Source organism: Coregonus clupeaformis, chromosome 31, assembly GCF_020615455.1.
Source record: "Coregonus clupeaformis isolate EN_2021a chromosome 31, ASM2061545v1, whole genome shotgun sequence".
Lineage (NCBI taxonomy): Eukaryota > Metazoa > Chordata > Actinopteri > Salmoniformes > Salmonidae > Coregonus > Coregonus clupeaformis.
In genome coordinates this window covers 45820984-45844607 of record NC_059222.1, presented here as the reverse complement: position 1 = coordinate 45844607, position 23624 = coordinate 45820984, and the positions used below count along the sequence as shown (strand labels likewise).

The following is a 23624-nucleotide window of genomic DNA, read 5'->3' as shown; positions in this document are numbered from 1 at the left end:
GAAATACTAATTCATTATTAAACAGGGGGAAATACTAATTCATTATTTTACAGGGGGTAATACTAATTAATTATTAAACAGGGAAAATTACTCATTCATTATTAAACAGTGGAAATTACTCATTCATTATTAAACAGGGGGGAATACTAATTCATTATTAAACAGGGAAATACTAATTCATTATTAAACAGGGGGAATACTAATTCATTATTAAACAGGGGGAATTACTAATTCATTATTAAACAGGGAAATACTAATTCATTATTAAACAGGGGGAATTACTAATTCATTATTAAACGGGGAAATATTAATTCATTATCAAACAGGGAAATCGTCAACAAAAACATAGGGGAAGTGTATTTTACGGACCACTTGCAATTAACACAAATATTTCAAGAGATTTATTCATGGGTTTCTTTGCCATAAATCATATTTCAGTCGATAACTAACATGTTCTTCAATCGGCATGAAATGTCAAGTATAACCACACCAGAGCTGTTTAGAGTGGTGTGGGTATTACCGTTTATACACTACAGAAGACAGGACATTTTAAACAGGGTGAAAAGTCAACAATCAGGACAGTCATTTAGCAGACGCTCTTATCCAGAGTGACTTGCAGTTGGTGAGCGCATACATTATTATTAATACTGGCCCCCCGTGGGAATCGAACACACAACCCTGGCGTTGCAAACGCCATGCTCTACCAACTGAGCTACATCCCTGCCGGCCATTCCCTCCCCTACCCTGGACGACGCTGGGCCATGGGTCTCCCGGTCGCGACCGGCAACGACAGAGTCTGGATTCGAACCAGGATCTCTAGCGGTACAGCTAGCGCTGCGATGCAGTGCCTTAAACCACTGCGCCACACGGGAGCCTCATACAGTATCTCAATCACACAAGCTAGCTGACAGCAGTGGGCCACTCTATATCGATTATAACATAGACTGACTATAATAAAAATCCAGCAACTTGACAAGTATCATTAAATTACATTCTGTTGTTGCATAGCTCTGGTCCAGGGCAGGTGCTGACACAGCTCAGCTTCAGCAAGCCTCACTTAACACCCTGGATCAGAGCTAGTTGTTGCAGTGCTTTGGCCTGACAACGTAACAAACTAGGAGATGGCACAATGGTAAGTAGAACACACTGGTAAGTCAGTGAAATGTTTTTAATTCATTCACTTTTCCTAACCATTCTAAAAATCAGCTGGATGTGGTTTGTTAAGGAAAGATGAGGTAGGAAGGTGGACAATACAGCCTTTCTCTCTCCATCAAAGTCTTCCCCTAGTTGGATGTGTTACCATGATTAGAACTACTGACAGCCAAAGAATCCAAGCACACATTGTTCCGAGACATTGTGCATATTTCTCCACTCTCAAAGATATAACATTTTAATAATCCTCATTTATTACTTATATATTTAACATCAGCTATCTTTCCCTCAAAAGCAAAAGGACTCTACTTTTTAAATAATATTGGGTGTTTTGCTGTTGATAAACACCACAGTAACAATAACTGGTCTTCTCAGAGAGAAAGAGAATACCTCTCATCACCAGCCAAGTCAGAAACCTTTCAATGAGTCAGCGAATACCACAAAATCTGCAATAAATGTTTTTATCAAAGCACATTTCAACAGCTGAAAAAGAAATAATATATATAACATTATGATCCATTCATATGATAACACTGAAGTCTGGTTGTTTTGTCTTGGTGTGTTTTGGAGTGCGTCCCAAATGGCACCCTATTCTCTTTATAGTGCACTACTTTTGACAAGAGCCCACAGGGCCCTCATAGAGCCCACAGGGCCCTCATAGAGCCCACAGGGCCCTCATAGAGCCCACAGGGCCCTCATAGAGCCCACAGGGCCCTCATAGAGCCCACAGGGCCCTCATAGAGCTCTTATAGAGCCCACAGAGCTCATTGGGCCCTTAGAGTCCACAAGGTCTGGTCAAAAGCAGTGCATTATAGGAAATAAGGTTCATTCTAGACGCTAGCCTAGGTGTGAGATCAGCGGTCAGACGGCCAGCTTGTTGGCGATGGTCATGACCACTTTGAGGATGGGCATGAAGGCTTGGATCTCGCTGAAGTTGCTGCTGGTGACCACAGCAGTGTGGACCTCTAGGCCACGCGGGTAGTTCTGGACAGACACACAGCGACTGATCTCATGTAAACCACCCAGGATGTTGGTAGACAGCTACAGGATGACGGGAGAATTTAAGTTACTGTAGGCATGTAAAAACTTTCTTTACAATATTTTATGCACGTGGACTACCTTGACTGGGTCTGTTATGTAGTGGACTACCTAGACTGGGTCTGTTATGTAGTGGACTACCTAGACTGGGTCTGTTATGTAGTGGACTACCTTGACTGGGTCTGTTCTGTAGTGGACTACCTAGACTGGGTCTGTTAGTGGACTACTTAGACTGGGTCTGTTCTGTAGTGGACTACCTTGACTGGGTCTGTTAGTGGACTACCTTGACTGGGTCTGTTCTGTAGTGGACTACCTAGACTGGGTCTGTTATGTAGTGGACTACATAGACTGGGTCTGTTAGTGGACTACCTAGACTGGGTCTGTTATGTAGTGGACTACCTAGACTGGGTCTGTTATGTAGTGGACTACCTAGACTGGGTCTGTTAGTGGACTACCTAGACTGGGTCTGTTAGTGGACTACCTAGACTGGGTCTGTTATGTAGTGGACTACCTAGACTGGGTCTGTTAGTGGACTACCTAGACTGGGTCTGTTATGTAGTGGACTACCTAGACTGGGTCTGTTAGTGGACTACCTAGACTGGGTCTGTTCTGTAGTGGACTACCTAGACTGGGTCTGTTCTGTAGTGGACTACCTTGACTGGGTCTGTTAGTGGACTACCTAGACTGGGTCTGTTATGTAGTGGACTACCTAGACTGGGTCTGTTATGTAGTGGACTACCTAGACTGGGTCTGTTATGTAGTGGACTACCTAGACTGGGTCTGTTAGTGGACTACCTAGACTGGGTCTGTTCTGTAGTGGACTACCTTGACTGGGTCTGTTCTGTAGTGGACTACCTTGACTGGGTCTGTTCTGTAGTGGACTACCTTGACTGGGTCTGTTCTGTAGTGGACTACCTAGATTGGGTCTGTTATGTAGTGGACTACCTTGACTGGGTCTGTTCTGTAATGGACTACCTTGACTGGGTCTGTTAGTGGACTACCTTGACTGGGTCTGTTCTGTAGTGGACTACCTAGACTGGGTCTGTTCTGTAGTGGACTACCTTGACTGGGTCAGTTAGTGGACTACCTAGACTGGGTCTGTTATGTAGTGGACTACCTTGACTGGGTCTGTTCTGTAGTGGACTACCTTGACTGGGTCTGTTAGTGGACTACCTTGACTGGGTCTGTTATGTAGTGGACTACCTTGACTGGGTCTGTTCTGTAGTGGACTACCTTGACTGGGTCAGTTAGTGGACTACCTAGACTGGGTCTGTTATGTAGTGGACTACCTTGACTGGGTCTGTTCTGTAGTGGACTACCTTGACTGGGTCTGTTAGTGGACTACCTTGACTGGGTATGTTATGTAGTGGACTACCTTGACTGGGTCTGTTATGTAGTGGACTATCTAGACTGGGTCTGTTATGTAGTGGACTACCTTGACTGGGTCTGTTATGTAGTGGACTACCTTGACAGGGTTAGAATGAGAACTAACTGACATCATGGTACAGGGGTCGCGTTAATGCAGAATTCTGTGATTTTCACGCAGAAAAATTAAATAAAACGCATAAGAAATATCTTGTTGCGTTTTGTAAAGACAGATGTAAAATGCTTCTTATTGTAATTTCTGCTCGGCATCAGACTAATTTTGTGCTTCAGTTACACTTCTCCACTTGGATGAAATTTCATGAACAGGCATTCTATCAGTAGATAGCGCTCTGACTGATGTGGAGCTACTAAAGACTTTTTACGGTAAAATGCAAGATTAACTTCAAGCAAAACATTGGGAAATGTAGCTGGCTACATTCTTTCTATGATAAACATTCGAAATATGATGGCCATGCATCGATTTTGCAAAATATACCTTGCCTTTTCATTGTAAGCTCATTTACTTGTGTGGCTGCCAGCCAAATAGCGTTGCACTTCTGTTGTCATCTGATGAAAATGAAGCCAATTTCTGCTGAATGTGTTGCACTAATGTATTTTCTGTGAAGGAAAACTATAGTTGCACGTCCCTGATCACGCTATTGAAGCAAAAAAAACAGTTGACTTTCAATGTAAAACGCAGGTGAAATGGTTTTAAAAAACGCAGATTTTTTGAAGGTCTGCGTTTTGAAAAAGCAGATTGCTGAACTCTAAGGCGACCCCCGGTGGTAAACTATCTGCTACACGTTCTCACCGTTTGCTCTCTCAGCTTGTCATACAGGTACCCAAGGCGTTTCGATGCATCGTCAAGTTTTCTTTTTGTTTGCTGAGAAAATAACACATAGAATATTAGATGTCAGACTACAACAGGAGCACATACAGAACGGCTCTGTGTGTAAGACTTACCGCTTCGTATGCAGATAGATGGGTAGAAATCCTGGCTTTTGAATATACAAGACCTGATACTACTGTCCTGTGTAAAGACTTACTGGATCTTGTGCGGCTAGCTGGCAGCGTTGAACCAGGCTGTCGAAGGTCTGTTTGAGGACCATGTGCTCTGCAGGAATCTCTCTCTGCTCCACCCTCTCAGCCGGCAGCGCCTGGAGGAGCTGAAGGGGCCCACAGGGGTTAGAGATCTGCCCATCTATAGATATTTATATGAGCCCACAGGGGTTAGAGATCTGCCCATCTATAGATATTTCTATGAGCCCACATGGGTTAGAGATCTGCCTATCTATAGATATTTCTATGAGCCCACAGGGGTTAGAGATCTGCCCATCTATATATATTTCTATGAGCCCACAGGGGTTAGAGATCTGCCTATCTATAGATATTTCTATGAGCCCACAGGGGTTAGAGATATGCCCACCTATAGATATTTCTATGAGCCCACAGGGTTTAGAGATCTGCCTATCTATAGATATTTCTATGAGCCCACAGGGGTTAGAGATCTGCCCATCTATAGATATTTCTATGAGCCCACAGGGGTTAGAGATCTGCCCATCTATAGATATTTCTATGAGCCCACAGGGGTTAGAGATCTGCCCATCTATAGATATTTATATGAGCCCACAGGGGTTAGAGATCTGCCTATCTATATATATTTCTATGAGCCCACAGGGGTTAGAGATCTGCCTATCTATAGATATTTCTATGAGCCCACAGGGGTTAGAGATCTGCCCATCTATAGATATTTCTATGAGCCCACAGGGGTTAGAGATCTGCCTATCTATAGATATTTCTATGAGCCCACAGGGGTTAGAGAACTGCCCATCTATATATAGATATATATTTCTAGGAGCCTGCCAGAGCCTATTATGAGGGAATAGGAGTTAAGAACTAGATGTTATGTTTCAGGTCTCTCTTGAATTTTGCATACAGATGTTAGTTAACCTCAATCCCACCCTTTTCCTTAAGCAGAGCGAATGGAGACTTGAGTCTGGCAGCCTGACTTTAGGGGTTAGTGGTCACCCTGCCAGGCCTTTAATAAGCAAGTAAATGGCAGCCTGACTTTAGGGGTTAGTGGTCAGCCTGCCAGGCCTTTAATAAGCAAGTAAATGGCAGCCTGACTTTAGGGGTTAGAGGTCACCCTGCCAGGCCTTTAATAAGCAAGTAAATGGCAGCCTGACTTTAGGGGTTAGTGGTCACCCTGCCAGGCCTTTAATAAGCAAGTAAATGGCAGCCTGACTTTAGGGGTTAGTGGTCACCCTGCCAGGCCTTTAATAAGCAAGTAAATGGCAGCCTGACTTTAGGGGTTAGAGGTCACCCTGCCAGGCCTTTAATAAGCAAGTAAATGGCAGCCTGACTTTAGGGGTTAGTGGTCACCCTGCCAGGCCTTTAATAAGCAAGTAAATGGCAGCCTGACTTTAGGGGTTAGTGGTCAGCCTGCCAGGCCTTTAATAAGCAAGTAAATGGCAGCCTGACTTTAGGGGTTAGTGGTCACCCTGCCAGGCCTTTAATAAGCAAGTAAATGGCAGCCTGACTTTAGGGGTTAGTGGTCACCCTGCCAGGCCTTTAATAAGCAAGTAAATGGCAGCCTGACTTTAGGGGTTAGAGGTCACCCTGCCAGGCCTTTAATAAGCAAGTAAATGGCAGCCTGACTTTAGGGGTTAGTGGTCAGCCTGCCAGGCCTTTAATAAGCAAGTAAATGGCAGCCTGACTTTAGGGGTTAGTGGTCAGCCTGCCAGGCCTTTATTAAGAAAGTAAATGGGAGATGAGAACTAGAGAAGACTGATACTTTCAGGTCTCTCTTGATGTTTCAGATCCGTATTGAATTGTGCCAGTTAGTACTGGGTTAGGTTGGCACTAGTCTCATGCTACCAGACATCCCACTGTATTCTGGCTCCAGAACTGGGCATGGAGAAATAGAAAGGCTGGGGTCGAGACTAGGTTGTCACTGACCTGTACGCTGGGCTCCTGAGGGGCCCCTGGGGGGAACTGCTGGGTGCGACTGGGGTCGTGGCCCTGCTGTCCTTGGGGTTGATGAGGGCCCTCCATGGGAAAACCCCCCATAACAGGGGCGGTGATGGGAGCAGGAGGAGTGTAGTTCTCTGGGACACCCTGAGGCACAGACAGAACACAGATTCACACACTACCAGGTTAATTACAGACAAACAAAAAAAATTCACCTTATACTGGTTAACATATAGCTAAGATCTTAAATGTGTGTTTAAACATGTGTAAGTATTGAAATACCAAAAGATACAGTCTACAACATCTGGGGAACATATTCACTGAATACTGGTTCTCATAGAACTAAGATGGTTAAAGCATGTTTAAGCCTCTGTAGCTATTAACATTTCCAAGATGGTCTACTGGTCCTGGACTGGGTCGGTTCCTAATTGGAACTGGTCCGCATTTCTCCAGTCCGAGCTAGTCCATGTTGTCAGAGAGGATAGGGAACCCGGTGTGAAGGTAATTCATCCAGAGGAGTTACCTTTTTCTTCCTGGGACCCCCTCGTACTGCAGGTGGGTCATTCCAGCCGTCTTGTCCTATAGATAGTGAAATAGGAATAGTCAGCCACAAGAACACTTCTGAACCCAGACAGCAGCCAAAGCCAAGAGCCTATAGAGACCTGGGGATCCATGGAGTTAAATGGAAAGGTCTGTGACATTAAGATGAGCAGGGTTATTTCGCAAAATTAGTCTTAAAAGCGCTTTCAACTCAAAAAAAATAAAAAAAATAAAGTTATTTCCACTAGAGCAGCAACAAACAGGTGACTTCAACAGATAGCAGGCCATGGCCAGGCAGCATCGAAGTGCAGTTAGATTGGACACACGGACTGTCGATAATAACACATTATTGTTGTTGCATTATCTTCACTACTTGGCATAGCCTAATACTGTGGTAATGGATATTTTTAAGCATTCAAATATCAACTTAAAAACAACAGATACTTTGGTATTAAATTAGGTATTATGTTTACATGTAATATAATCACCAGCATGGATTCTTTCACTACATCGTTACAATGGTTTGTTATAAACCCTAGACCGACTCTACGTGTCCCTGTACGATCATGTGACGGCACAAGCAAACACCTTTCTACATGTTGGCAGTAACACGCTCTTATCCCACCACATCCAAACCTAGCCCTGTCTCTCACTCTCACTATCACCTGCATCATCGTCAACAAGGGGAGGACTCAGCCAAGGGAAGTACCCTGAAAGTTAAACAAGGGGGGGACAGCTCAATCAAAAGCATGTATCAATTAACATTACAACATGTGCTAATTCACTTCTCCAATCTCACTACACATGTTTTAGTATTTATAAAAAGAGACAAGTGTCATACAATCATCTATTTCTGACTACCATTCCTTCTTTAAGCATAAATTAATAAAGATTATTTAAGATGTATTGGCTCATAACAGAAAAACAGTGGTGTTACACGTCAATACCTACGTCCCAAATTGCACCCCATTCCCCTTTATAGTGCACTACTGACCTATGAGCCCAGGTCAAAAGTAGTGCACTATATAAGGAAAAGGATAGTATTTGGGATTCAACCCATCAATTGCATCATGGTCAGTACCTGTAGGAGGAGGAGCAACCGAGGGAGCAGAGAAGGACTTGACGGCTGGGGCTCCAGGACCTCCTTGTGGGTACCCAGGTCCCATGGGTGGGTATGGGCCAGAGGGGGGACCTGCAGGTGGGCCCTGGCTGTGAAGGTGAGACCCCCCTGGTGGGTACATGCCGACGGGGGCCCCAGGCTGCTGGTAGCTCGGTGGCATGGGGCCTGAGGGGAGCGAGGTGGGGGTGAAGCCTGAAGGAGGAAGCCCTGGGCTGGGCATGGTGGGGAGGCCGCCAGGGGGGTGTCCAGACAGGCTGGAGCCTGGCATAGTGGGTCCTGGAGCGAAGGCAGAGAGTCCTGCAGACATGGGCTGTTGTGGCTGGAGTGGAGAGAACCCTGAGTTGACAGGAGACAGAAATGTTACATCAAGACCAATCTGGAGTAGACAGAGTAGCACCGGGTTCAGCAGGGCCCGCCTTGTATATTACCTTCAGATAGAAATATATTACGTAGAACAAACCAGTTTCAAGTTTTAATGTAACGTACACAAGTACAGTGCAATGCCTTTCTTGCAAGCGCCAAACCCAACAATGCAGTAATCAATATCAATGAAAACACAGGATATAAGATAAGAAGAACAAGATAAATAATAATAATAATAATATAATATAATAATAATAAGCCATTTAGCAGACAGATAAAGTAAAGTAAACACACTATACACAAGGTCAGTTCCAGATACAACGTCTGACTACTGAACACGGTCCTGGACTGAGGGTGAGAGCCTACCTGGGGCAGCGGCAGGATGCTGGGGGTAGGCTGGCCGTATCCCTGTCCGTGGCAGCCCACTAGGTGGAGGACCATGGGAGGAGGGTGGCAGACCACTAGCTGGAGGACCATGGGAGGAGGGTGGCAGACCACTAGCTGGAGGACCATGGGAGGAGGGTGGCAGACCACCATATGAAGGAGGAGGTGGTCCTCTGGAGTGAGCAGTAGCAGCTTGAGGAGTGAACACGGTAGTCATAGGAGGCTGAGGCTGGCCAACCACTGGCATCACAGGAAGAGGAGGCTGGTGGGGCCCCTGGAGAGAAACATCATCATTTATACACAGTCTGCGTCTGAAAGACCACCCTATTCCCTATATAGAGGACCACTTCAAAAGTAGAGCGGCACGCAGAGACAGAAACATACATGAAATCATAACAACGTCCTAAAGCCTGCTGACTTTTCACAACATGTACTCTAGCAACTGCTATGATATCATGGACACTTCAAGTGGAGATTACGTTCATCAATGTATAAAATCAATGGAAATAAGTATGTTTACTTGATTGTGTTTTATAATCCTCAAATCATTTTTTATTGTGTATTGTTGCACTCTCATGGCTGAGGCAAAAATGTGTCAAACAACAAGCATTGATTCCTAAAATACCGGCGTCAGTGTTGTCTGTGCTGGTGGTTGTGCTTGGGAGGGGGCAGCAGGGGCCTGGGAGGGGGCAGGGTGGCCCCCCGTCACACTGACTATGTTGTAGGGGAACGGTGGGGGCTGTTGGCGCCCTGCTGCTCCCTCAGCCTGGGCGTGGAACAGCCGGTCTCTCATCATCATGATGGAAGCCTGCAGGGACACACAGCACAGAACAAAACCCTTACCTCAGTTATAATAGCACTTTAAATCTTAGTTAGCCAGCTAACTTGCCTTAATATTATGAAATAACATATCTTTTTTTTAATTTTTTTTAAAGATAAGCTTGAAATGGGCATGGTCTAATTGACTCAACAACCAAGAACACATGGAAGTTTAGCTTTTTAAAATCAGTAGTAATTTCTGGTTGTTTATCGAAGTAAGCTGTCAAACTCATTGATCCTGCTTTGTAGTACATCCCTCTGGAGTACCAGATGGGAGGGAAATGAACTTTCTGGACTACAACATTAGTTCCATACGTAGTACATATTACATGCAGGTCTGAACACAATCCAGGAGAGAGAAAACATGCGGGCGTCTTCGAAGCGTAATGACATGATGAAATATTTCCTTGTTGATAAGGGAATCTGAAGAGTAGTGTCGGTTGTGCTTACCTGGTCTGAGGCGTCTGGCAGGTAGGACATTGCTGTAACCAGGCTGCCCTGTGAGGCCAGGAGACCAGCATAGTGAGTCAGCTTGTCAGCCAGGACAGGACTCTGTAGCGCCACCTCACTGCTCCTCAGACGCTCAATAGACTTACGCAGGACCATCACCTTCTCCACCAAGTCCTGGCAGTCAATCACACAGACGGCATAATGTTACTACCCGGTTCCTACGATGTCATTACAGACAGTATCTGGTTGGAAGGAATGCAACCAAATTGGCCAGTTATCGGATCACATCATCATGTTATAACACGAGGGTTCACTTGGAAACGTGACTTCCATGGTTAAATAAAAGGACAAATATATAGATAAACTATTTATTACCTCTAGAACCAGAGGAGAGGAGCAGTCCCTCTGCAGGGCCCAGCATTCCACTAGTTTCTCAATGTTCCCAGAGCAGATGTAACAGAGACATGCCTGCAGACAGCGTTTCTCTGTCCCCTCACCCTCCAGACGTGACCCCAGGGTGTCTACAGTACCAGGAGAGGGAGAGCGAGGGAGAGAGGGAGGGAGGGGGAAGAGAAGGAGAGGTTAGATAGCAGATGTAACAGAGACATGCCTGCAGACAGCGTTTCTCTGTCCCCTCACCCTCCAGACGCGACCCCAGGGTCTCTAGCAGTCAGGGTAAGAAACAGCATCAGACAATACCAACCATACAACAGATATAGTCATGACAAACGCTACATAGCATAGAGATCAGTTCCAGTGCTACCAGGAGAAAGGGGGGTGGGGTTTAGGAATAGGAAGGAGAAGAGCCAATCAGGAACAATCAGGCCTCTCTTGTGAAATAGATTTTTTAGTCACTGCATAAATAAGTGCTGAAATTAAGGTAAAAAGCAAGTCGGAGTTTACTGATTCCTTTGCTACAATCCTCAACATCTTGGTGTCCTTACCACACAGATGAGCAAACTCGTTGGGGTGAGCGTAGGTTAGGAGAGCGGCGAGAGCCTCCTTCCAGTTATCCAACTCACAGCTCTGCACGATGTCTCCCCAGTTCTGGGTCACCACGGATGAGATCAGCTGAGGAAAGATCGAAAGTAGACTTAACATGTTGTAGACTTAACATGTTGTAGACTTAACATGTTGTAGACTTAACATGTTGTAGACTTAACATGTTGTAGACTTAACATGTTGTAGACTTAACATGTTGTAGACTTAACATGTTGTAGACTTAACATGTTGTAGACTTAACAACCATGTTGTATTTATTGACGTCGACTCAGTTGATATAAAATAACTATATTCTGAACTAAACTAAACTTTGCTAGCTAGTAATCAAGTCATACAAATATAATATAATCAGATAGCCCTGAGGGTATGTCCCAACTGGACCCTGGTCAAAGGTAGTGCACTAGACAGGGATAGGGTGCCATTTGAGACGTAGTTTAAAAGTCCCCTGTCTGACCATGGAGATGCTTGTCCAGGTATGTCCCCTGTCTGACCACGGAGATGCTTGTCCAGGTATGTCCCCTGTCTTACCATGGAGATGCTTGTCCAGGTATGTCCCCTGTCTTACCATGGATATGCTTGTCCAGGTATGTCCCCTGTCTGACCATGGAGATGCTTGTCCAGGTATGTCCCCTGTCTTACCATGGAGATGCTTGTCCAGGTATGTCCCCTGTCTGACCATGGAGATGCTTGTCCAGGTATGTCCCCTGTCTTACCATGGAGATGCTTGTCCAGGTGTGTCCCCTGTCTTACCATGGAGATGCTGTTCCTCTGCTTGTCCAGGTATGTCCCCTGTCTTACCATGGAGATGCTTGTCCAGGTATGTCCCCTGTCTTACCATGGAGATGCTTGTCCAGGTATGTCCCCTGTCTTACCATGGAGATGCTTGTCCAGGTACGTCCCCTGTCTTACCATGGAGATGCTGTTCCTCTGCTTGTCCAGGTATGTCTGCTGGGTCTTCTGCAGTAGCTCCTCTCCTCCACTGATAGCCAGCAGGATGGCCTCAGCGTAGCGCCCGTCGTTCAGACACAGATCCACCGCTCCCTCAAAGTTACCCACCAGCAGAGCCTGGCTGATCAGACCGTCTGCATCTGCAACAACAGAGGCATAAATCACTGAATGAGATACGGAGAGTGACATTCATACAAAGGGCCAGTTACCAGGACACAGATTCATATTAAGGCTAATCCTGGACTAAAAAGGTTTTACATTGAACATGCTTTTTTTTATTTTTTATCTGTGTCCGGGAAACCAGTCCATACTGTTTAGATTTCACAGGAAGAGAGAGCTGTGATACTGAACAGAAAACAAGCAGTACCTGCTGAGACAGGGATTTGGAAGCTGATCTTCTCCTTGTCCTGTGGTTGTGGTGGGATGTGACTGAAAAAGTCTGAGGGGGAGGATGAACCAGGGGTCTTGGTGGAGTCGACTGCATCACCGGACTCTTCTGACCTCTGGAAAAACAAACAAGAACTATTAACTTTGATGGAAGGTTGGTGCTGGTAATATACATGTTATCTGTAAACACTAAAGGGGACATTTTAACAGAGTCATCTGACAGGATTCATTTTGTTATGAAAAAGAGACCACACGTCACTTCTGATACCCGTCACTGCCCTCTGGTGGACTGTGGAAGAAATGCAGTCTGGACTAGAATTAGGAGTACTATGAAGAGAATGGACTATGTAGCAGGGCTATGTAGAGGCATGTTCCTGGTCTGACCTGAGTAGAGAGAAGCTGTATCTTCTCAGCCAGATCGTTGGCATCCACTCCATGTCCGTTCGGCTGCAGGTTCTTCCCCAAGCAGGTGGATATCTTTCTCTCCAACTCCTCTTTGCTGAAACCCAGAAGTCTCAGGAATTTGACCCGGGCTTCGTCTTCAAAGTTGACCTGCAAACGTCAGGAGGTGGATAACATCACAAACATTAAAACAGCCCTTGCAGAACTTGTGTTCATCATTGACAATATATTGGTCATGGCTGTTTCTTTCCAAATCCATCGTAAAGAGAAGCCTACTGTTCATGCAACGTGTCATCTCCAGAGGTGTTCTGTGATTCCTACTACTGTTCAGTCTGAAGGATACGCAGGACCACAGATGTCACAGATAACTGTACTCTTTTAATCACAACGTTAACTGAACAATGGGGGGGTGGGGGGGGGGGACGTAAACGTATCCCAGGGTCAAACAATGTAACATTATGGGGACAGTGTGAGATTTCAGCAATGAAACCCCTTTTCTACTTACCCAGAGTCATGTGATCTCACGGATACCATTTTTGTCTCTGCATGCAGTTTTGAAGGAAGTTAAAAAGGTAGTTTCGAGAGCCATTGCTAACTAACGTTAGTGCAATGACTGGAAGTCTACTGGAACTGTTAGCATGCTAAAATGGTATCTATGAGTTCATCTGACCCTTGGTAAGTAGAAATCTCCCAAAAATCTCCCATTATCCCTTTAAAATGAACCTTTCATGCCACTGTTAAGCGTCATAACACCTACCAGGAGAAACCTCCATATGTCCTGTTCAGAGTCTGTTGGGGCCTTGTGGATCTTGGCCTGGCAGTAGTCTGACAAGGAGCCGGACTGCAGAGCAGCCTGCAGCTCTCTGGAGCGCTGGAGGAACTCTGTTTCCGTGGTGACCTGGCTCACAAACACCTGCCTGGGGACAGGGACGGGCTGTGGGCTCTGGACTGGAGGCTTAGGGCTCCCAAATGTGATCAGCTTCCCACCAAACTACAAGGAGAAGAGATGGGGGGGGGGAATGTAGTATTACCATGATGCAGTTATAATACATTGTAAGACTTGTCACGAGCACGTTTGGCCCCTTTATAAGTAGAGCGTCACCGAAGAGTAACACTTTACGTCATGACTAAGAATACACATTAACCGTGAGTTTCCTCCATAATCCATAGGTTCTCATGCCTTACTGCTTAAACATATTGGGGTTCCTCACAATAGGCATCTACTTATGTTATTTACCTTCAGAAATACAAAAAATTGACATACAAAAATATATAAGTACATTGCACTTACAGCGAATGAGGCTCCTACGGGCCTGCGCACCCACTTGGGGGGCTTCTTCAGCGGAGCGACGAGGGTGGTCTGAGGGGTGGGTTGGGGAACCTGCAGAGGGGGCAGCACCTGGCCCGTCCCAAACGGATCCATGGTGTCAAAGGACGAGGAGATCTGTGGGAAAGTACCACACATGGACTGCATTCCAATCTAAATATTATTTAAAGGTAAGATAGATGAGCAGAGCTCTTTAATGAGGGGGGATCTACAGCCATGTCCTACCATTATAGCAGCAGTAGCAACCACATTTAAAGCTAGGCTACACACCAGACTCTGCCAAAATGTTAAGACAATCAAATCGCATCTATTCCATACCCCTGGTCAAAAGTAGTGCACTAGATAGGAAATAGGTAGCCTTTGACATTTTAGTCATTCAGCAGACACTCTTATCCACAGCGACTTAGTGGCAGCCCTGGATTGTGGGTGTTTTCCTTTAGACAGTAAATAGACACGGCCAGTGGATGTAGAGCTGTAACACAGATGGAGACTCTCTACCTGATCAGCCCTTCTCTGCTGCTGGGCCTCCAGGCTTCCTCCCATCACGCTGTAGACACTGATCCACCCGTCAAACGAGGCTGCCGACAGCAGCCCTGGGTTCCTGGGGCACCACTGGATGTCAAAGCACCACTGGTTGGTTGTTGGTAACTCATAGATCACCTAGAGAGACGGGAGAGAGATTGGATCACCATTACAACGTGAGACGATTTAGAAAAGATCTAGAGACAGATCACCTGGACACCAGAGGCATGTGAAGAAGCCCTGGGCAGGGAAAGACGGCGGAACTTTGTTGTGGAGGCCATATACACCACATGGTGTGATGAGGCCTTTCAAACAGATCAGAAAACCAGGTACCTCTCCAGTGTTTGGATTCCAGCAGAGGATCCTGTTATCTTTAGCACTACTGAGCAACAGCTCTGGGTCTGCTTGGCTCCACGCTATGGACAGAAGTCCCCTGAGGAGGAAAAACATGACGCCATCATCACCTACAGTCAAGGCTTTTTCTTTGAACTTCAACTATGAAAACACAACAACAGCCTAGCTATAAAATCTAATTGTATTTTATTAATCCCCAAAAGGGAAATGTGACTGCACCACCTAATACATACAACACCAATAAAAACACAACAAACGACATTCAGACAATTACAGCAGCACATCACCAATGCATTAAACAAGAAAGAAACGTTGGATTATGTGTGGAGATTACTATTGTTACATTTACATTTACGTCATTTAGCAGACGCTCTTATCCAGAGCGACTTACAAATTGGTGCATAGATATTACTGAAACATTAAGCATTTAGCTGCACCTGCCATAACAGAGACCATATCACCATCATACATAACAACTCCATGTAAACCATATCACCATCATACATTACAGCTCCATGTAAACCATATCACCATCATACATAACAGCTCCATGTAAACCATATCACCATCATACATTACAGCTCCATGTAAACCATATCACCATCATACATTACAGCTCCATGTAAACCATATCACCATCATACATAACAGCTCCATGTAAACCATATCACCATCATACATAACAACTCCATGTAAACCATATCACCATCATACATAACAGCTCCATGTAAACCATCATACATAACAGCTCCATGTAAACTCATGTAGCATAATGTCCAAAAGGCTCACCTTGTGTGGTTCTCCAGGACTTTGAGAGGGGACGTGGCGAAGCGCAGGTCCCACATCTGAATAACTGGCATGCGGTCATCTTCGGAGGCCAGGACCAACTGTGTGGCCACCTCAGGGTGCCAGAGCATCCCTGAACAGTGCATCTACAACACAAACCAACACCACATCAGACACACTACAATCGTAGAGAGATAGATATCGTCAGAAGCTCTTCAACCCACATAATATATGTCATCTAGCAGATGCTTTCATCCAAAGCGACTTCCATTACAGTAAGTTGCATTACAGTAACAGTGAGTTGCATTACAGTAACAGTGAGTTGCATTACAGTAACAGTGAGTTGCATTACAGTAACAGTGAGTTGCATTACAGTAACAGTGAGTTGCATTACAGTAACAGTGAGTTGCATTACAGTAACAGTGAGTTGCATTACAGTAACAGTGAGTTGCATTACAGTAACAGTGAGTGCACGTAGGCCTATGGGTTTTGTGTATGTGATCTCTGCAGGAATTGAACTCACAACCTCTGACCAACAGTTACACAGGACCACACAACCATACAGGTTGAGATACCAGAATAGACACTCAAAACACCATGTACTGTAGTGTTGTCACGATACCAGAATAGACACTCAAAACACCATGTACTGTAGTGTTGTAACGATACCAGAATAGACACTCAAAACACCATGTACTGTAGTGTTGTCACCATACCAGAACTTTGACTTCGATACCGATACCAGGTTTAGTATCACGATACTCGATACCAAAACGATACCACGGCAAAAAAAATAAGCCGTATTAGCCAAAGTCACAGAATGGCACTTGATCCAGACAGATCTTTTGAGTTCAATATCTTTGCATTTGAAATGTTAGAGTTTTTAATGTATGCATTAATTAATCAATTTGACTTTGTTTTTTTACAGATCTAACTACATAACGGTAATCATTTATTTAAATGGTAAATCTTTATTGATAAACTGGGTAAATCAAGGTGTAGCCTAGGCCTATCCACAATACAGGGGAATGCATATTCAATAAGAGTGTGCAAATGCATTGCGTTATTGAGCTTGTTTTGGTTGATTTCATGGGGCTACAGATGAAAAACAATCTGTTTCCATTCAAGACATATTTGATTGTACTGATCAACAACATTTGCATAGAAGAAGCAAACTCTTCTTTTATAAAAGTGTGCGCTGTCTCTTTAAGACCAATGACCTCATTCACACATACAGCTCCAGGCTTGGGCAAAGATGATCTCGACTGGTGAGAGACAAGGGAGATGAATTGAATGAATAACGTTTTTGGTGACAATCAGCTCTGAAATCAGCAATATTTAGCGTTATGGTTTGCATATTAATCACGAACAAGGTACTAGGTAGTGAATGTATGTTAGTTTCAGCAGTAAGCTAGCAAGGACAGTTAGCTTCCAGCTTTGTAGGCTACCGGTATCTTCTTGCATTGTAGTCACTAATCTACTGTCCTCACCCTGTTGCTGTAGTCACTAATCTACTGTCCTCGTCCTGTTGCTGTGGTCACTAATCTACTGTCCTCACCCTGTTGCTGTGGTCACTAATCTACTGTCCTCACCCTGTTGCTGTGGTCACTAATCTACTGTCCTCACCCTGTTGCTGTGGTCACTAATCTACTGTCCTCACCCTGTTGCTGTGGTCACTAATCTACTGTCCTCACCCTGTTGCTGTAGTCACTAATCTACTGTCCTCACCCTGTTGCTGTGGTCACTAATCTACTGTCCTCACCCTGTTGCTGTGGTCACTAATCTACTGTCCTCACCCTGTTGCTGTGGTCACTAATCTACTGTCCTCACCCTGTTGCTGTGGTCACTAATCTACTGTCCTCACCCTGTTGCTGTGGTCACTAATCTACTGTCCTCGCCCTGTTGCTGTGGTCACTAATCTACTGTCCTCACCCTATTGCTGTGGTCACTAATCCACTGTACATACCCTGTTGCTGTGGTCACTAATCTACTGTCCTCACCCTGTTGCTGTGGTCACTAATCTACTGTCCTCGCCCTGTTGCTGTGGTCACTAATCTACTGTCCTCACCCTGTTGCTGTGGTCACTAATCTACTGTCCTCACCCTGTTGCTGTGGTCACTAATCTACTGTCCTCACCCTGTTGCTGTAGTCACTAATCTACTGTCCCACCCTGTTGCTGTGGTCACTAATCTACTGTCCTCACCCTTTTGCAGTAGTCACTAATCTACTCTACTGTCCTCGCCCTGTTGCTGTGGTCACTAATCTACTGTCCTCACCCTGTTGCTGTGGTCACTAATCTACTGTCCTCACCCTGTTGCTGTGGTCACTAATCTACTGTCCTCACCCTGTTGCTGTGGTCACTAATCTACTGTCCTCACCCTGTTGCTGTGGTCACTAATCTACTGTCCTCACCCTGTTGCTGTGGTCACTAATCTACTGTCCTCACCCTGTTGCTGTGGTCACTAATCTACTGTCCTCACCCTGTTGCTGTAGTCACTAATCTACTGTCCTCACCCTGTTGCTGTGGTCACTAATCTACTGTCCTCACCCTGTTGCTGTGGTCACTAATCTACTGTCCTCACCCTGTTGCTGTAGTCACTAATATACTGTCCTCACCCTATTGCTGTGGTCACTAATCTACTGTCCTCGCCCTGTTGCTGTGGTCACTAATCTACTGTCCTCACCCTATTGCTGTGGTCACTAATCCACTGTACATACCCTGTTGCTGTGGTCACTAATCTACTGTCCTCACCCTGTTGCTGTAGTCACTAATCTACTGTCCTCACCCTATTGCTGTGGTCACTAATCCACTGTACATACCCTGTTGCTGTGGTCACTACTCTACTGTCCTCGCCCTGTTGCTGTGGTCACTAATCTACTGTCCTCACCCTATTGCTGTGGTCACTAATCCACTGTACATACCCTGTTGCTGTGGTCACTAATCTACTGTCCTCACCCTGTTGCTGTGGTCACTAATCTACTGTCCTCGCCCTGTTGCTGTGGTCACTAATCTACTGTACATACCCTGTTGCTGTGGTCACTACTCTACTGTCCTCACCCTGTTGCTGTGGTCACTACTCTACTGTCCTCGCCCTGTTGCTGTAGTCACTAATATACTGTCCTCACCCTGTTGCTGTGGTCACTAATCTACTGTACTCACCCTGTTGCTGTGGTCACTAATCTTGATGATGGGCTCGTTCTTCCTCAGGTCCCAGACCACTGCTTTCCCACTGGGGTTGGCAGAGGCCAGGATGTGTTGGACCTGTTGGTTCCAGGACACGACACTGATATCTTCAGGAGGCTAGGTGGATGGGGAGAGGAGGAGCAACATTGTTATAAATATAGATATTCCTCTAGGAATTACTGATTGGAGAATATCCCGGCACACATTTTAGACATTAACAAAAAAGTGTTATTACACATCAAAAAGCAAAGCCAAAAATACCCAACACTGCCACACTGTGGAAGACCATCATCATAGAAATGCACACGCTATTTCTTTAGAGACTTCAGTAATCTCTTGATAGGGGAAAGTTTCAGGTTATTCAACATTCCCACCAGCCCACACATGTTAAAGCCACCACACACCAGACACTAACCACACGCTGGCTTTCACTCTTACCTCACAGAGCTACAAAGAGGGAAACATGGAGAAAACTGTTCAAAATGAAATTAAAGACTCATTACAGGGATTTCATCATCTGGAATACCCACCATTTTGATTTTGAGAAGAAATACTATGGAAATACAAATACAGTGGAATGGGACAAACTACCCCAAAAGACATTACCTGTGACTTTGTCCCAGGTGTCATTGGATTGCTGAAATTGTTCAGATCCCAGATGTAGATCTCTGAATCGTTTGCCCCTGACGCCAACAGATTACTCTGAAAAAGAGCACATTCAAATGAGCAAAAAATACATGTGGGGAATATGATACTGTACAGAACATTGTATTGAACATATTCTTTAAGTGTTCATATTAAAACCTTAATATGATACTGTACAGAACATTGTATTGAACATATTCTTTAAGTGTTCATATTAAAACCTTAATTTAATGTAATTTAGTAGCTATTTTAATTGCATGCCAAACTACAAGTGAGAATTGGCCAAAGACTTGACTCGCTGCTCCTATTATTACCTGAAAGGGGTTGAAGTCTAGTGCTCTGACAGGCCCAGTGTGTTTGTCAGACTGTCCTATTATTGCCTCTGCCCCTGATGTTACGATGGCTTCTGGGCTGTACACCGTTACCATGCCATTATCACTGCCTCCAATCAGTCTCCCTCCCAAACCGTCTTCTCCTGCTCCAAAGTTTACCCACACCAGACTATGCAGCCTAGGGGACAGAATGGTTGAATCATATGTATTGATACAATAACATATGAACTTGATGACTCGTATGTAGTATTGGGTTAGCAGCTACTTCTCCCTGGCTCATTTTGTTGCTTTACCTGTTAGAAGTAGGTAGGGACCCCTTGAGTTTCATGTCCAGGGAAGGATCGGCAAAATCCACCTGGAATATTTCCAGGGCGGCAGCGGTGTTGAATGACGCGTCCAACTGCTGCGCTGATGTGCCTGTTAGTCAACAAAAACAATAAGACCAAGAATGAAATCCCATAAATCACAAGACCTCAAGAGTATGTTATTCGGCATTAAAAGTGAAGCCTGTTATCATTGGTTACATCACTCCTGTGTTAGCAGCCTGCTCCCAAATCTGTTTATGCGCGCTTGCCAAGTTAGGCAAGTTGGCAAGATAGCATAAACAGATCTGGGAGGCTACTGGCAAGACTGCGTAAACATCTGGAACCATCTACTGTATAAGTGCATGACAGGCCTGATACACAAAACGTTCTACCCTACCTAAGGTCAGGTGGAAGGGTTAGGGTTAGTGCAGGACAGGTATGGACAGGCCTGATACAGGTAACATTTGTGCCCTACCTAAGGTCAGGTAGAAGGGTTAGGGTTAGTGCAGGACAGGTCTGATACAGGTAACATTTGTGCCCTACCTAAGGCCAGGCAGATAGGGTGGTGGGGGGCAGGACTCCATGCTGGATGAGCCGTCCTCTGGATCTCTTTCAGCCTCATCTTCCTCTATTGGGCTAGGATGCCTCTATCAAAGTCCTAAAGAATGGAAAACAAGCACTTTTAATGATGTTTCAATACTAGGGTGCATTCAGTTTGGTTCAACGTTTGCTACATTGTGTGACGGTTACTACTGAATGACATGTTTCCCCCAAAACGGTGCGCACCATTCTTCAACAGCTTTTGAGGTATGTTCACTCCCGTTTGGTGGGTGTGCCCTGATCAATATGGGTGTGACACATTGAGATATATATTGACCAGTGTGACCATTTGTAGCTAATTGCACCATAGACAATAGCCCTCTGAGCCACCATAATCACACCGTTCTTCAAATGGTCGTTCAGCACAGTACCGTTTCCATTGAATGAAACGTTGAACATAACCAAAACATTTCGAAAATGAACAGTTTTGCCATACTGAACACACCCCTGACGTTATGACCCCTGGAGTGTATTAATTCTGCCGATTCTGTTGCAAAACGTTTCGTCTGTAATACAACCGTTTACTCTGAACGGAAAGAGTTTTGCAACGAAAACGAGTTTCTATTGGACAAATTAAGGTAGGTCGCTCTCTCCGTTTGGTTCTTCAACGGTAAACGGTTTCCGTTGTAAGACGTAATGAATACACCCCAGGTAGACCCATTGCATTGGGCAGTAATGGATGTCTTATGGGGCTAGCCAATTTCTAAACACTATGAGCTAGCTACATAAAAATATATTAAAAAGTTAATCGTTTCTGAATAATCAAACAAAATATATTGTAGGGCGTTAGCTAGCTAAGACACGTGTAGGGATGGTTAATCACCTGACACATTATTTACTAACGTTAGAAGAATCAATTTCAAGCACGTCTCATGAATCACCAACACGAGAAGCGAGCGTACCGTTAGCTAGATAGCTACTGCTGGGTGATGAGAAAACTTTAGCAAGCTAGCTAACATCCGTCATTTGGTTACCTAGCAACACACATCTGCTAACGGCTTTTCTTCGCCGTAATGTATATATTCTAGAATGTTAGCTAGATAGCTAGTAGTTCAACCAACATTACCTAAACCATCCCTGGTTCAACCACTTTCTTTAGCTAGCTAGGCTAGTTACCGCTACGTGTCATTGGCTGCTGTTAGAGCTACTGCTAGCTTGACAGCTAAATCGTGCAGACGTGTCGTTCAGTTTATACGTCTAGCAAGCTAGTTAAATGCTAGAATACTTGTATTCTAACACTATATTGTTAGTACCCCCATATCTGCGTATAAAAATATATAATACTTACGTCGGAATTAATTATAATAAATCTTTCTAGCTACAAATGATGAAGAAATCCACCGGGCACTCCCAACGTAATCATGGATATGTTATCCTCTTCTACGGTGGCCGACATGATATCAAACACCACCGCGGTCAGTATCCTGATTTAACATGCAGCTGTGTGTAGCAATATTTTCAGTTCAGCAAAGATTGTCTCGCCTCTCCGTATGTCGGCTGCTGTATCTGTACTGGGCTTGGTTGATGAAAGTACTGAATAAATATGTATACTTTTTTCAAAACAGTATGGTAATTTTGCTGAAGAAAAATGTTGTGACTTGCTTCAACCAGCCACATTTGCAGTGACTTCAGAAATTATTCATACCCCTTGTCCACATTTTGTTGTGTTACAGCTTGAATTCAAAATTGATTAAATATATGTTTTCCTCAACCATCAACACACAATACCCATAATGAAAATAAAGTGAAAACATGTTTTTAGACATTTTTGTAAATGTATTGAAAATGAAATACAGAAATATCTCATTTCAAATCAAATCAAATCACATTTTATTTGTCACATGCGCCGAATACAACAGGTGTAAACCTTACAGTGAAATGCTTACTTACCTTAACCAACAATGCAGTTCAAGAAAGAGTTAAGAAAATGTTTACTAAATAAAATAACTAAAAAAACAAAATAAAAGTAACACAATAAAATAACAATAACGAGGCTATATACAGGGGGTACCGGTACCGAGTCAATGTGCAGGGGTACAGGTTAGTGGAGGCAATTTGTACATGTAGGCAGGGGTAAAGTGACTATACATAGATAATAGACAGCGGGTAGCAGCAGCGTAAAAACAAATGGAGGGGGGTCCATGTAAATAGTCTGGGTGGCCATTTTATTAATTGTTCAGCAGTCTTATGGCTTGGGGGTAGAAGCTGTTAAGGAGCCTTTTGGTCCTATACTTGGCGCTCCGGTACCGCTTGCCGTGCGGTAGCAGAGAGAACAGTCTATGACTTGGGTGACTGGAGTCAGACATTTTTTGGGGCCTTCCTCTGACACCGCCTAGTATATAGGTCCTGGATGGCAGTAAACTTGGCCCCAGTGATGTACTGGGCCGTACGCACTACCCTCTGTAGCGCCTTACGGTCAGATGCCGAGCAGTTGCCATACCAGGCGGTGATGCAACTGGTCAGGATGCTCTCGATGGTGCAGCTGTAAAACTTTTTGAGAATCTGGGGACCCATGCCAAATCATTTCAGTCTCCTGAGGGGGAAAAGGTGTTGTCGTGCCCTCTTCCTTTACATAAGTATTCACACCACTGAGTCAATACAGAGTGGAATAGAATCACCATTGGAAGTG

The 23624-nt window shown here is 44.6% G+C and overlaps 1 protein-coding gene across 6 annotated transcripts; it reads right to left on the bottom strand.

Moving 5' to 3' along the window:
- Positions 1-1599: 1599 nt before the first annotated feature.
- Positions 1600-22409, bottom strand: sec31b (SEC31 homolog B, COPII coat complex component). Of its 6 annotated transcripts, none has more exons than XM_041836051.2 (27): positions 22284-22409; positions 20939-21053; positions 20384-20507; positions 20073-20268; positions 19720-19815; positions 19552-19560; positions 19090-19230; positions 15933-16075; positions 15123-15222; positions 14766-14927; positions 14232-14408; positions 13698-13931; positions 12923-13090; positions 12519-12654; positions 12113-12291; positions 11146-11272; positions 10577-10722; positions 10202-10375; positions 9558-9740; positions 8915-9206; positions 8147-8521; positions 7731-7775; positions 7049-7104; positions 6514-6672; positions 4602-4721; positions 4367-4438; positions 1600-2193 (listed from the first exon to the last, which is right to left on the bottom strand). In XM_041836051.2, the coding sequence occupies exons 2-27, from the start codon at positions 21015-21017 to the stop codon at positions 2014-2016; spliced, it is 3873 nt and encodes a 1290-aa protein (XP_041691985.2). In that variant the 5' UTR covers positions 21018-21053; positions 22284-22409; the 3' UTR covers positions 1600-2013. The 6 variants fall into 6 exon arrangements, with proteins under 6 accessions (XP_041691985.2, XP_041691987.2, XP_041691990.2 ...); XM_041836053.2 differs by having other exon boundaries at positions 14232-14384; positions 22284-22408; XM_041836056.2 differs by lacking the exon at positions 7731-7775 and having other exon boundaries at positions 22284-22408.
- Positions 22410-23624: the final 1215 nt, after the last annotated feature.

Excerpts from the sequence above, each read along its gene's own strand:
- sec31b (XM_041836051.2), bottom strand. The coding sequence starts at position 21,017 with ATGAGGCTGAAAGAGATCCAGAGGACGGCTCATCCAGCATGGAGTCCT. Across the intron at positions 13,091-13,697 it reads ACATATGGAGGTTTCTCCTG|GTCAACTTTGAAGACGAAGC; the intron begins GTAGGTGTTATG and ends TGACGTTTGCAG. Across the intron at positions 4,722-6,513 it reads CTCAGGAGCCCAGCGTACAG|CTCCTCCAGGCGCTGCCGGC; the intron begins GTCAGTGACAAC and ends GGGCCCCTTCAG.